This window comes from Sphaerodactylus townsendi, linkage group LG05 (genome assembly GCF_021028975.2).
Source record: "Sphaerodactylus townsendi isolate TG3544 linkage group LG05, MPM_Stown_v2.3, whole genome shotgun sequence".
Lineage (NCBI taxonomy): Eukaryota > Metazoa > Chordata > Lepidosauria > Squamata > Sphaerodactylidae > Sphaerodactylus > Sphaerodactylus townsendi.
In genome coordinates this window covers 110,274,168-110,286,544 of record NC_059429.1, presented here as the reverse complement: position 1 = coordinate 110,286,544, position 12,377 = coordinate 110,274,168, and the positions used below count along the sequence as shown (strand labels likewise).

The following is a 12,377-nucleotide window of genomic DNA, read 5'->3' as shown; positions in this document are numbered from 1 at the left end:
TTTGCATGAAGGAGCATTTATTGTAAAAGCTCACCATATATGGATGGCAACTCAACATGGTCAGGGCTGACTTTATACCCGTGTTTTCTTAATTAGAACATGTCAGGGTGAACAGTTGATTTACTCTGTGTTCATCCTATCCCAAGAACCACAGTGTTGCCAGTAACTTATCATTTTTTATTTTATCCCCGGCCTTTTGAGGTAAATTTAGCTGACAAACACCAAGTATTCCAGGCTTCACAGCTGAAAAGGGATATAAATCTGGTTCTGCCCAGACGAATCAATTCTAGCCACATCACACCAAAGCGACTGAATTTGAATTTAACAGGCAGTAATGAGTCCAAGTAACAGATTGTGGCTGAGGATAATGATGCTTGTTTATCTTTCAGGCCTATCTTCACTCAGCTGTCCTGGTCTCTATGATATCTTACTGATGCACTCAATTAGAAAAATGACAAAGAGATCCCGTAATTACACCTGGCAAAACAGCTGCATACATTAGTGTATTTGTAATGATGGCTGAGTCTCTGCTCTGAGCCAGTAGAGGGAGCCATTGATTTATTTTCCAAAGAATTCTATGCTGGGATCTAATTTGAAAGTTATTTTATCTTTTCTGGGGAAAAAATGCCAGTGAATTTCCATCACAAACCTGCAATTCATTTTAAATCTAATTAGCACTGGGATTTTAACTAGGTTTATGATATTGATTGGTGTATGTTGATGTTAAATTGCTTGCATGTGTAAAGTGCTATCAAATGGAAGGCAGACAACCACGCAGTTCTTCCGGAATGGATGAACAAGTTGACAGGATACTCAGCAACGGCAAAACTAACATCCTTGGTGCCTAGAAGACCCTCCACAAAGTGTGAAAGAAGTGTGAAAGAAGATGGACTATAGTAATTGAGAACTTGGATAGTTATAGAAATTAACTTGTATAATTAGAGTGTATGAGGACTGTATGGATAAACATAAAATCCAGCTGCAAAGTGTACTGAAAGTGGATTGGAAGTGCATTATTCTGCATGTATGGAAAGGGCCTCAGATGACCAAAATAAAATAGATTTCCTTGACAGAAAGAGAGCCCCCCCCCCCAAATTTGCTTTTCATCATTTTCCTGTCAGTTCAGTCACAATTTTGGGAAATGGTGTTCCTATCAGAATGCACATACAGGCAGGACTACATGGAGGGAATAGAGGAAAACCATTTTTAACCAAACAACAATAGGATGGATAATCTCCTGCAAAGCCACTGTTAATAGCAACCTGGTTCATGAAGCAGGGGCAGCTCAAACTCCACCCCCTCCACTCATAGCTCTGCTACCTCAGCCTACCTGGAATATATGGCAGCAACTCTGGTTCTTGGCTTCTCCTGCCTGTCTCCATGCTTGGGATCTACATCAGTAGATCTGGCTGTCCTGTGCTATCTGCCTACCCAGCCCATATGACTACAGCTCTGGTTCTCTCTTTCTCTTGCCTGTCAGGCTTAGGTGGTGGTGGCAGCTCCCGCTCTTTCACCTGCCCCATAGAAACGTCAAATGAGATGCTCCATTACATTTTCTGTGCTTGAGCAGACAACATTTTTCTCTTTGAGGTGGATTTAAATCCCCTTCCATTTTTAGGGGTTTTCACATTCTGCAAAGTGGGGTGATCACCCAGGTCTGCAGAAGCATGCTCCATATCTGAACCTGGTCCTGTTCTCTGAGTCTATCGACCCACATGGAGCTAATCCTGATGATGAAGGGTGATATTTAGACAGAACTAACAGACTGGTCTATTGAACTCTTGCTGGTTACATGAAGAGGATTGCTGATCCTGATAGGAACACCTTTTCCATCCACTTTTAACTCATTCTGTTCTGTTTTAAAGATTTAGATCATATGGCATCCCTGATTTTACCCTGGCACATGCCACTGGGGAACTCCTTCCAACAGCATGGCAGGGACCTGATTCTGGTCATCATGGCACAAGGGAAAGGGGGACTGATCCAAAACAGGACTGGTGTGTGTGCCAGCCAATAATGCCTTCCTGCAGCATTTCAGGTTGGCAAAATGGCCCGTGAGGAAAGCAGGAGTTCCTGTTCCCACCATACCACAGTAGCCCTGACCAGAACTGGGATTCCACGGCACTGTGGAAGTACCCAAGAGCTTAATTCTGCTCAACAGTATTTATTTTAGAATTTATTTTAGAACACTGTTCTGTTAATTCCCAAGTATGAGCCCCATCCGAGGGAGGGGGCTGAATCCACTTGCAGGAGCAGTGCATTATTCTGCATGTGCGGAAAGAGCCTAGGACATGGCCAGGGGAGAAATTCCTTCCTCCTGGCCATTCACCAGTTTACTCCAGCAACAGGGAATTCAGACTTAAGAGCTCCTTTTTAGGTCGGAAGTCCATTCAGCTCCATAGAGGTCTCTTGGCAGCAGGGAGGCTGTTTTGTTTTGCAAGTCTCCTTGTCCAGCTGGGAAGCCTCTCTGGGAACTCAAATACAGGAATTCCCATATAATTAAAATAACATTATTTAAAAAGGTGATGATCCACCAGACTGTTAAAGGAATATTTTTTACCACATCTTTCAAAAATTGGCCACACATTCCAAAGTAATGTTTTTTATTGTGCAGTTACTAGATAGTGAGTTCCTTCAGATGATTTATGAGGATGAACTGGTGAACTTTATTCCCAAGTCAGTGACATGTTGACTTCTTTTTCTTCTGTGAGGATGTCTTCAGCTTATTGATTCACCTGGAAATTATTTTGGAAAAATAAAGTGGAAAAAATGCCGTGTGATTTATATAGAAAAGTAAAATGTAGATTCAAAGACTACCTGGAAAAGAGCCAGCGCACCTAACACCTCTGCCTTTGGTATTTAGTATGTTGGGCGGGTTTACATGCTCACTTATTTATTTATAACACTGATATGCTACCTAGGGTTATAAGGTCTCCCCTGGTCACCAGTGGTGGGTGGGGGAATGTGGTTGCCAGATCCAGATTGAGAAACTTTTGGAGATTTGGGGATGGACTTTGGGAAGGAAAGGGAATACTTTCTGGAATACAATTCCATATCGTTCCCCCTACAAAGTATCAAGCTGATCTAGACATGCAGTGTAGACATGAACTGTAATTCTGGGGGATCCCCAGGTATCAATTGGAGGCTGGCATTCCTAATGCTGCCTCTCCAGGGACCTGCATCAGGTGGGCTCACAAAGGGAAAACAATATAATAAAATCTTTAAGAAAACAACAGGGCCCAGAAGCAAAATGGTCTGGGGTAGACAACTTCATCCAGCTGCTCCACTGTTTTAGTCTTTTAATTGCAATTTAATAGATGAGGCTGCATTGCACTATTTCGCTTATTTGGCTTCACTGGACAATGTCTCTCTCTGTCTTTCACATTCAAATTGCCCGTTGGACTGCATTATTTTGGCAAACATCTTATTTATTTATTTAAAGTACTTATATCCTGCCTTTCCATAGTCATATTCAAGATGGCTTGAATCCCTGTTAATACAACATATTGGGAGCCTCCTCCCAGAGCATGTATATTTTGATATTGACATATATAGTAATCTGTGTTTTAGATCCTTGTTTTGATTTGGCTTAATTTACTATTTTTTTTAAAAAATAAAAAATTTTAAATGTAGAAAGTACCTAATGGTGTATTTCTGTGCTGTTGGGCACTGTGAGGAATACCACCACATAGAAGTTACACAAATATACTTGTTGGGTGTTTTGACAGGAGACACTTAAACCCCCTCTTGATCCCCTCTCATAGTATGTAGTTCATATGTGACTGGGCCTAGTGTGGTGGAGAATACAGTTGTACAATCTAGCCAGTGTAGCTTTTATAGTTGCATTACAGAAAGTGACAGCATTAAGTCTTTGATGTGAAATTATCCGTAGTTGTTTTTTTCCCTTATAGGCTCATTCCGCACATGCAGAATAATGCAGTTTCAAACTGCTTTCAGTGCTCTTTGAAGCTGGGCGGAATAGCAAAATCCACTTGCAAACAGTTGTGAAAGTGGTTTGAAAACGCATTATTTTGCTTGTGCAGAAGGGGTCATAGGGAATGGAGTTTTCTTTGCAACAAAGGCACATAAGCAGAGCTATTCATTGTGTGTGGATACCTTTCAAGGGAGGCACACAGCGATGTGCACATTGCCAAAAACAGCACTTCTTGTCTCCTTTGCAATCAGAATCTGATGTACACTGATCAGATTCTAGAGCAGCGCATCTGGTATAATCTGGTGGGCACACGCCATACTTTTCTGTAATTCAAAAAGATCACAGTATAATATCCTGACTCGATAAATGTCAGAGATCATATGCCTCAAAATATAGATCAAGCAAATCAGTGGCTACAAAAATCAATACGTTTGAATGATAATTGTTCTTTCTATATGCAAGAAAATGACTCTGTACAGTGTAATTTCAAGCCTTCCAGCTGTGAACAGTTTTGACACAGATTTTTGTCCCACCTTGGATTCATGACTGGAGTTCTGTTTTGGGGGAAATCCATCCTTTATGTATCCTGCTTCTCTCTTTTCCTCTGCTTTGTTGGTATGATATTCTTGGAAAGATTACAGTCAAAACATGTTTGGAGGCCATCAAGATGGGAAGGCACACATCTTTCACAGTACAATATTTTTTTTTACACCACTGAGCCTAGATAGCACCCGGGTGGAAGTCTGATTTTGCCAATGCTTCCAGGGCTTGCGGTTTATACACGGTTCTCTCAAATTAACTAGGGCCCTTTCCGCACGGGCCAAAAACGGCGGCCTGGGGACGGCAAAAACGCCGCCCCCAGGCCGCCGTTCACACAGGCGGCGCTGCTGAAATGCAGTAGCGCCGACCTGGCTCCCCTTCCCCTCCCTCAGGGCGGCGTCAGGCCGTCCTCAAAAACACCCCTTTAAAGGGGTGTTTTTGAGAAAACAGCGTGTTCCCTGCGGCGTGGTGCTAACGGCACCGCTGGGAACACGCTGTTTCCCCCATCCCTCTCTTACTTCCCTCGTCGCTGTCGTCGTCCTGCTGTCTTCCTAAGCCCCGCCCACGCTGTCCTCCGACCCCTGGGGCCGCTCGCACGCTTGCGTGCGAACGGCCTCCACCCCCACGCCGGCAGAATTCTTGCCGGTGTGAGGGCGCCCGGAGGCCTGTGCAGAAAGGGCCAAGGTTTCAGCTGTCCCATCGCTCTAAGGAAACAAAGTATTATAATCTCATTCCAGACTGTAGTCTGCATGTTCATCTCTCAGCAGCCACATAGCTGTTGTATAAACCACAAGCCCTGGAAGCATCGGCGAGGTCAGACATCTACCTGGGTGCCAACTACGCTCAGTGGTCTTTAATCTTTTTGTACTTTGTTGAAGCTCTTAGAGCCACATTCACTTTGTATATAGAGTTTATGTGTTTCTTCACTTAAGATTGGTTCATTCCTCATGGCACAAAAAAGATGTCTGTGGGACATCTTAAAAAGAGGTGACTGCCTCTTTTCACTCCGCACACCCAAAATAAGACATCTGGGGTACATCTTAAAAAGAGGTCTGATGTGCTTTCCAGATAGTGAAGCCATCAGAGAGGAAAAGAGACTGTTTCCTGCCTGACCGTTTTGCTCTCTGGTCAGTTTCACCCTCAGCTTGTGCCTGACATTTTGTGTGCAGCTGAAGGGATTCCTCTCTGTGGAGTGCCTTCCCTGGATGCCTTTGTTAGCATCCCCAGGACATCTTATTCAGGCTGTCTGGATGTGCATAGTTGAGAGCTTCACTCAATATAAGACCTTAGTGTCCAACTAGAGTTGCTCTGTGTTTTGAATTTTTCAAGGGACACTCCTTTTTCCTAAAGCAATTCCTTTAAGTAATTCAGCAATTTGGCTGTGAGCCACACAGTGTAATCATGGTGGTGTTTGTTTTCAGGTTACACTCACCCCCCGTTTTTTCTTGCTATGGTGATGGCACACATTTTTGCAGATCCTTCATCAACACTGTTATCTTGTTCTCAGACCCTACAGGCTCACTTTCCCCCATAGATTGCTATAGTGCAATGATGTCTTCCAGCTTTTTTGGTAAAGTGTAGTTGTTTTTGTTGTAAAGTTATAATGAGAAATGTGCAGCCCAAATCTTTCCCTTTGGGTGGGTAGGGAGGGAGGGAGGGAGGGAGGGAGGGAGGGAGGGAGGGAGGGAGGAAGGAAGGAAGGAAGGAAGGAAGGAAGGAAGGAAGGAAGGAAGGAAGGAAGGAAGGAAGGAAGGAAGGAAGGAAGGAAGGAAGGAAGGGAACTGATTTGCCAAAAGAACCAGGAATGTCTTCTCTGCCATGAATGTCTCGTGCTCACCTTGATCATCCTCACATTTCTCTCACCCCGAGTCACAGCTGCCCCCCAGTTCCTACCCAGGAGTTCAAGAACCCACATGCCATACAGCCTGGAAACCACACAACACCCCAATCCACATGGACTCTGAATGCCATTCATTTATCAGCTCTGCTGGTTTCCTTGATCTGTTTAATGTTTCCTCCTGTAGGAAGAATTTCTAGCAACTGTTTTTTCCCCTCTAATTCTTTTACATCAAACAGACAGTCATGAGGAACTATTCAAGACACCAAGTCCTCCACAGGATGGAGGAGGGGACCTTCCTTTGGATATTCCTTTGCTGACACAAACCCTATAAGTGATCAGGCCTCTTGATAAGTCATCTAGTACACCATCCTTATCTATAGGCCTTCCCTGATCTTCAGTCTGTGCCTCTGATACAGTGAGGTTGGAAACTTACAGTGATGTAAATACCTCACAGTGGCCCTTTCCGCACAGGCGTTTTATGGTGCCTTGGGGATGGCAAAAACGCCATCCCCAAGGAGCCATTCGCACAGGGGGTGCAGCTGCTGCGCAGCCGTGCCGCCCTCGCGTCGCCCGACCGGCACGAAGCCGGCATTTCCCAACCTCGCTCGGGGAGCGAGGTTGTTGGGAAATGCCGCCTTGGAGCCGCTGCTGTGCGAACGGCAGCGGCTCCAAGGCGCCCTCCCCCTCCCCCCTTCACTTACCTGGTCCCCTGCCCTCCGGCGCGTCGCCGAGGTCAGCCGGGCAGCGGCGCTCCACGGCGCCATCGTCCCAGCCGGTTCTGGGACCATCCATGCGGACGGTCCCAGCATCGTGGGGTTGGCGTGGTTTACGCCGACCCAACCCCTTCCGCCTCCGTGCGGAAGGGGCCAGTAAGAGGCTACACCAGAGCTGATATGAGCTGAAGGACAAGACCTAAAGGGCTCTTGGCATATGGATCTTAGCACAGACTTAAGTTACTTTTTTAAAGCATGCCTAGAACCAGGAGTGGGCTAGGGAGTGAAAATTGCCCTCAGCCCAGCTGAGCAGCTCTTTGGAGCTCCAAGCCAGCACTGCAGTGTCAGCTCAATGGAGCTGACAATGGGGTTCACCCATTGCATTCTCCCCCAACTGTCAGTTGTGTGGGAGGAAAAGTTTGTGAGCTGACCCCAATTGTCACTGCTGATGAATGCTCTGAGCTGAGTGGTCCTGAGGCATTGGCAGAGTTGTTGGGGTTTCATTCTGCTGGCTTCTAGCCACCAGTGGTCCTGTAGGACTGTGGTTCATGATGAAAATTCTCTGTTAGTGATGAATAATGATAGAAATAGTTCATATTGGGTTGTTGTTGTTTTGACATCTTGGACTCAAGGTTTGGTGAGACACTCAAGTTAATTGTCACAATCAGGAATTAGCTTGAAGAGAGCCAGAATTTGAAATTCATGTTTACTTGTTTCCATATCCAAGGACAAAATAATCTTAGATTTAGGGCTTAGATTTAGAGGGGTTCTTCCACAAAATCATAATGCAGCAGATATTCTCAGTTACCTTTCACTGGTTCCACACAGCGTTTTGCGCAAGCATAATCACAGCATTTCCTTCCTTTGCAAGTCAAATCAGATTTACACTCATCAGGCTCTGCTCGAATGCATACATAAGGAGTTCGTGGGCAAACCCAAGTGTATCCTGTGATCAGAAGATATCAGAGCAGGGCATTTATCATTTCTTTTCCTCAAAAGCACAACTCATCTGGATAAAGTTGTTAATATATGAATAAAACCTGAGATGCACATTGGGATTCCTGTTGTTCAGATGGTCAGTAGGAAGAAGAACCAGGCGTATCTCCGGTGAGCAATTATTCCAATCCTGTAGCCATAACTCATCACTTACTAAATGGTGTCTAGGGACCATGTTACATGTTGTGTGGCAACAAAAATGGATAGCTACTACACATGTGCATGAGAGGGAACTACAGCTGGTCCTGGCTCTCAGCTGGAAAATCTTCAGTCACACCAACTGATCTCAAGACTACACAGATTTTTATTTTGTATATGTTATTTATAGTCTGCCTATTTCACAAGGACTCAGGGCAGTATACATATAGAAAACCAGTTCAATCACAAAAAATAGGGCATTCAATAACCAATTCTTTAGAATGCTAGAGGTCCAGAAACACAAGAAAGAACTGGAGTATAACCTAAGTATTCACATTAAATGGCACAGAAATTACATAGATCAGCAAATATATACAGTCAAACCAATACTGAAAGATATGAGGCCAGCCAAGCCTAAAAAACAAGGACTGTATATATCGGGAGACAAGGCAATGAGTTATAAGCAGTTAGTTTGAGTGTTGCTGTCAACTACCACAACTCATCTTAATATTTTTGATTCATTGAATTTTGGAGATACTGACTCTTTCTACTGACTGGAACACATATGACTATTGCAGGTTTCGTGCCTCATGGACAATGTTTATGACATGCTCTCATTATATGTGTGTTTATTACCTTTCTATCCAGTTAAATAACCACAATATATCTTGATGAATAATCTTTATGAACGGTTTATGAAGTATCTGTTGAAATTACACTCAAACTAACTGCTTATACCTCATTGCCTTGTCTCCCGATATATACAGTCCTTGTTTTTTAGGCTTGGCTGGCCTCATATCTTTCAGTACAGAAATTACATACACAGGATCCTACTTACAATAAGCTAACCAGAGCAGTATAGACCACAATCCTTAATCATTTATCCAAGCAAGTTTGTAAAACTATGTTATACAGTACAGCCCTATGACCTGAGCAGAAAAGTCATCTTGAATAGTTTTGCATAGTTTGCAAAAGAGTGAGAGATTTCCTGATCTCCTCAGCCAGGCTATTCCATAAACTAGGGTCACAATGGAGAATGGAGGCAGTTGTTGATTTTACTCATTCGCATCAGAAGCCCCTGCTGACTTGAGTGAAATTTTCATGGTGGAGCATGGGGAGATAGCAGTCCCATAAGGACCCATAATAATAGGGCCAAGGCCATGAAGGGCTCTGTATGTGCCAGCCAATAATAGCCATAGCCACCTTAGCTAGTTGGGCGGGGTTCCATGCCATTGTGGAAGTGTGCACCTCAGTCTCCCACATACTAGTAAACATTCTAACCTTTTTAAAAATAGAAGAATACAACGAGGACATAGAAATAGCAGAGATGCCACATGAATTCCTGGCCTTGGGCCTTGGCTTGGCTTGGAGAGAGATCCGTATCTTAAAACATTATTTTTTGGAAAGACAGCTTAGGCAGGAAAATGACTGGAACGTCAGCTATTTCCTCATAACAATCAAACTTCTGAAATTCTATCACCATTCCAAATATCAATAATATGTATTTTTGCTACTATGACTTTTAAAAACAGGGTGTATAAATAGAATAAGAAAAGGTATTTTTAAACTCAAAGGCTTTTACCTCTTTATAATCAATATGTTTCCTTGAGTTACTCTTTACTCCCTTTAAGTGACTTGCCATGCTTTCAGTCCCTAATTGTGAAAAAGGGATTTCTTTTTTACAAAGAACATCTTAAATGTTGGACCAGAACCCCTTCCGGATCCAGATCAGTTATGTTTAAAAGACAGAAAGAAAATTTCCAAAGACTTAGGTTTTAAAGAGAGTATTTTTACTGTTCAGATTCAGTCTCTGTACAGGGTGCTCTATGCTAGAGACACAATTTACCAGTCACAGATCTCGGTTCTTATAGTTTCAAAATGCATACATCAGATCTTCTTGTGTACATGCCCTCCACCATAAAATCAAAGCTTGCTAGTCTAACAGTTTAACACAAACACAAATTTGCTAGTCTAACTTAATAGCTCCTTCCATAGGTCAGGCAATAAAACTATTTTCAACCTTTCAATCAAGTTATCCAGTTTCCAACATTCCTGAAGAGGGCTATGGTTCAAAGTAACCTCTTCCATGATTAAATGATTTCACATACATCTTATTCACTAAAAACAGTTAAAATAATTATAATAAGTTTCCCTATTTAGCTGACTCTAAGGCCCTTTCCGCCGCGAAGCGCCGTCGCCCAGCCAACCCGCCTCTTCCCCGTCCCTCTCCCACTCACCTCGTCACCGTCGTCACCCTGCTGGCCTCCGTAGACCCGCCCACGCTGCCCTCCGACCTCCAGGGGTCGGAGGACAGCGAGGGAGGGCCTTCGGAGGCCAGCAGGGCGACGACGGCGACAAGGTGAGTGGGAGAGGGACGGGGAAAACAGCGCATTCCCGGCGGTGCCGTTCGCACCGCGCCTCCGGGAATGCGCTGTGTTCGGAGGGAGGTTTTTGGAGGCGGCCTGAGGCTGCCCTGGGGGAGGGGGAAGGGAGCCAGGTCGGCGCTGCCATGTTTTGGCAGCACCGCCTGTGCAAACGGCTCCCTGGGGACGGCGTTTTTGCCATCCCCAGGGCGTCGTTATTGGCCCGTGCGGAAAGGGCCTAAGAGATGCTGTTTTTAGGGTCCTGTTCCAGGATGTTATAAATTCCTTAGTGATATGATAAGATCTTCCTACTTTGTAACTTTGCTAACAAGTTATCTTTTACTACTGAGAGAGAGAGAGACTCATTGATTTTCAGTTTATATAGATTCCTTATTCTTTTATATCAAATATAATATTCAGGCTATTTTCTGTTCCCATATTAGTATAATAAGGGTGATAGTGTGGATCATATATAAGGGCTAATGGATAATCAGCAATTAGCTTCTGTAACCTTTGACTGCTAGGAACCCACAAGTGTTAAGTGAGACTCACATACGCAGATATGTGCAATAGGTAATTGCAACATGGTGAAGAAAGTCTCTGACATGTGTAGTAATGTTACTGGTATATGAGAAACAGGAAGCCAATCAGTTTGTGACATGATTGCGAATAACATTATATGACATTATATGGAACAGCATACTCATACCCTTATACAAGTGTATAAATACTTTGCTTTTTGAACGACTTATTGGAGAAATGCCTACTGGATATGAACCCCATTTCTCCCACTGGCATAATAATAAAGCTTTATTTTCTGGAACCATCTGATGGTCTTCTTGTATGTTCTACAATGATAATCATATGAAAACTTACCTGAGCTGGAGGAATCTTAAATTAGTTCTTGAATATTTCCCCATATCTTGAACCAGTATGCTCTCTTCCTCACTCTCTCTTTTTAAATTGACTATCCAGTCTGATTAAGAGTTGTGGGAAGCTCAAAAACTTGTAGACTGTTTAATGACACATATTTTTGGTGATATTTTGGTCCTAATAATAGGTAATATACAACTTTTGCTTTTTTATAACAATGTAACTGTAACAAGAAATAACCCTCATAATGATTTCAAACAAATAACTTATAAAACAATAAAGTACAACCAAAAGAATTTGTGTTGAGTTGAGAACCTAGGGACATTAGAACTACCAGTCAAACACAAAGCAAATAAGAATCATTTTTTAAAAAATAACCTGGCTTTTCAAGATTCATTACTAATGAGGTTGACTGATGGATGCATAAACACAAAGATCATCCAGAGAAATGTCCTGAGATGAATCCCTCAGTTTTATGTTCCAAAATGACTAGGTTTGTCTATTTTTCACCTTTGGATAAAAGAGAAAGCACCTTGAGGTGGACTACACTTACCCGGTTTATGTCCGTGCACAGATGACAGCTTTGTCCACAGAGGTAGAAGACCCAAGATGAGCAAGATGCCAAAGGTCTTCATCATTTTGTCAGGCTGAGATTCATTTGGCTAGAACTAAGTCTAAAGAAGATTTTATAGTCTTCAAAAAAGAGAGGTGGGGCCAGGGGGAAGGACGAGGAGGAGTTACCTGGCTGATTTCCAGCCATCTGACTCTTTGTTTCATGCTGTATCTTGGGCACTCTTGGAAAGTGTGTAAATCTGCTGAGTCTTTGTTTGAGATATGGTTGCTAACATCCAAATAAGAGCAGGCCTGGAGATCTCCTGGAGTTACAACTGATCTCTAGATAGTAGCTATCAGTTCCCTTGGAGAAAATGGCCACTTTGGAGGATGAACTTTATTCCTCTGAGGTCTTTCCTCTCCCCAAA

At 43.3% G+C, this 12,377-nt stretch overlaps 1 protein-coding gene across 1 annotated transcript; it reads right to left on the bottom strand.

The window, feature by feature from the left end:
• Positions 1-2,616: 2,616 nt before the first annotated feature.
• Positions 2,617-12,035, bottom strand: LOC125432492 (WAP four-disulfide core domain protein 5-like). Its single transcript, XM_048496049.1, has 4 exons — positions 11,951-12,035; positions 7,836-7,973; positions 4,117-4,257; positions 2,617-2,735 (listed from the first exon to the last, which is right to left on the bottom strand). The coding sequence occupies exons 1-4, from the start codon at positions 12,033-12,035 to the stop codon at positions 2,719-2,721; spliced, it is 381 nt and encodes a 126-aa protein (XP_048352006.1). The 3' UTR covers positions 2,617-2,718.
• Positions 12,036-12,377: the final 342 nt, after the last annotated feature.

Excerpts from the sequence above, each read along its gene's own strand:
- LOC125432492 (XM_048496049.1), bottom strand. The coding sequence starts at position 12,035 with ATGATGAAGACCTTTGGCATCTTGCTCATCTTGGGTCTTCTACCTCTG. Across the intron at positions 7,974-11,950 it reads TGTGCACGGACATAAACCGG|GATACACTTGGGTTTGCCCA; the intron begins GTAAGTGTAGTC and ends TTCTGATCACAG. Across the intron at positions 4,258-7,835 it reads CTGTGTGGAACCAGTGAAAG|AAAAGTATGGCGTGTGCCCA; the intron begins GTAACTGAGAAT and ends TTTGAATTACAG.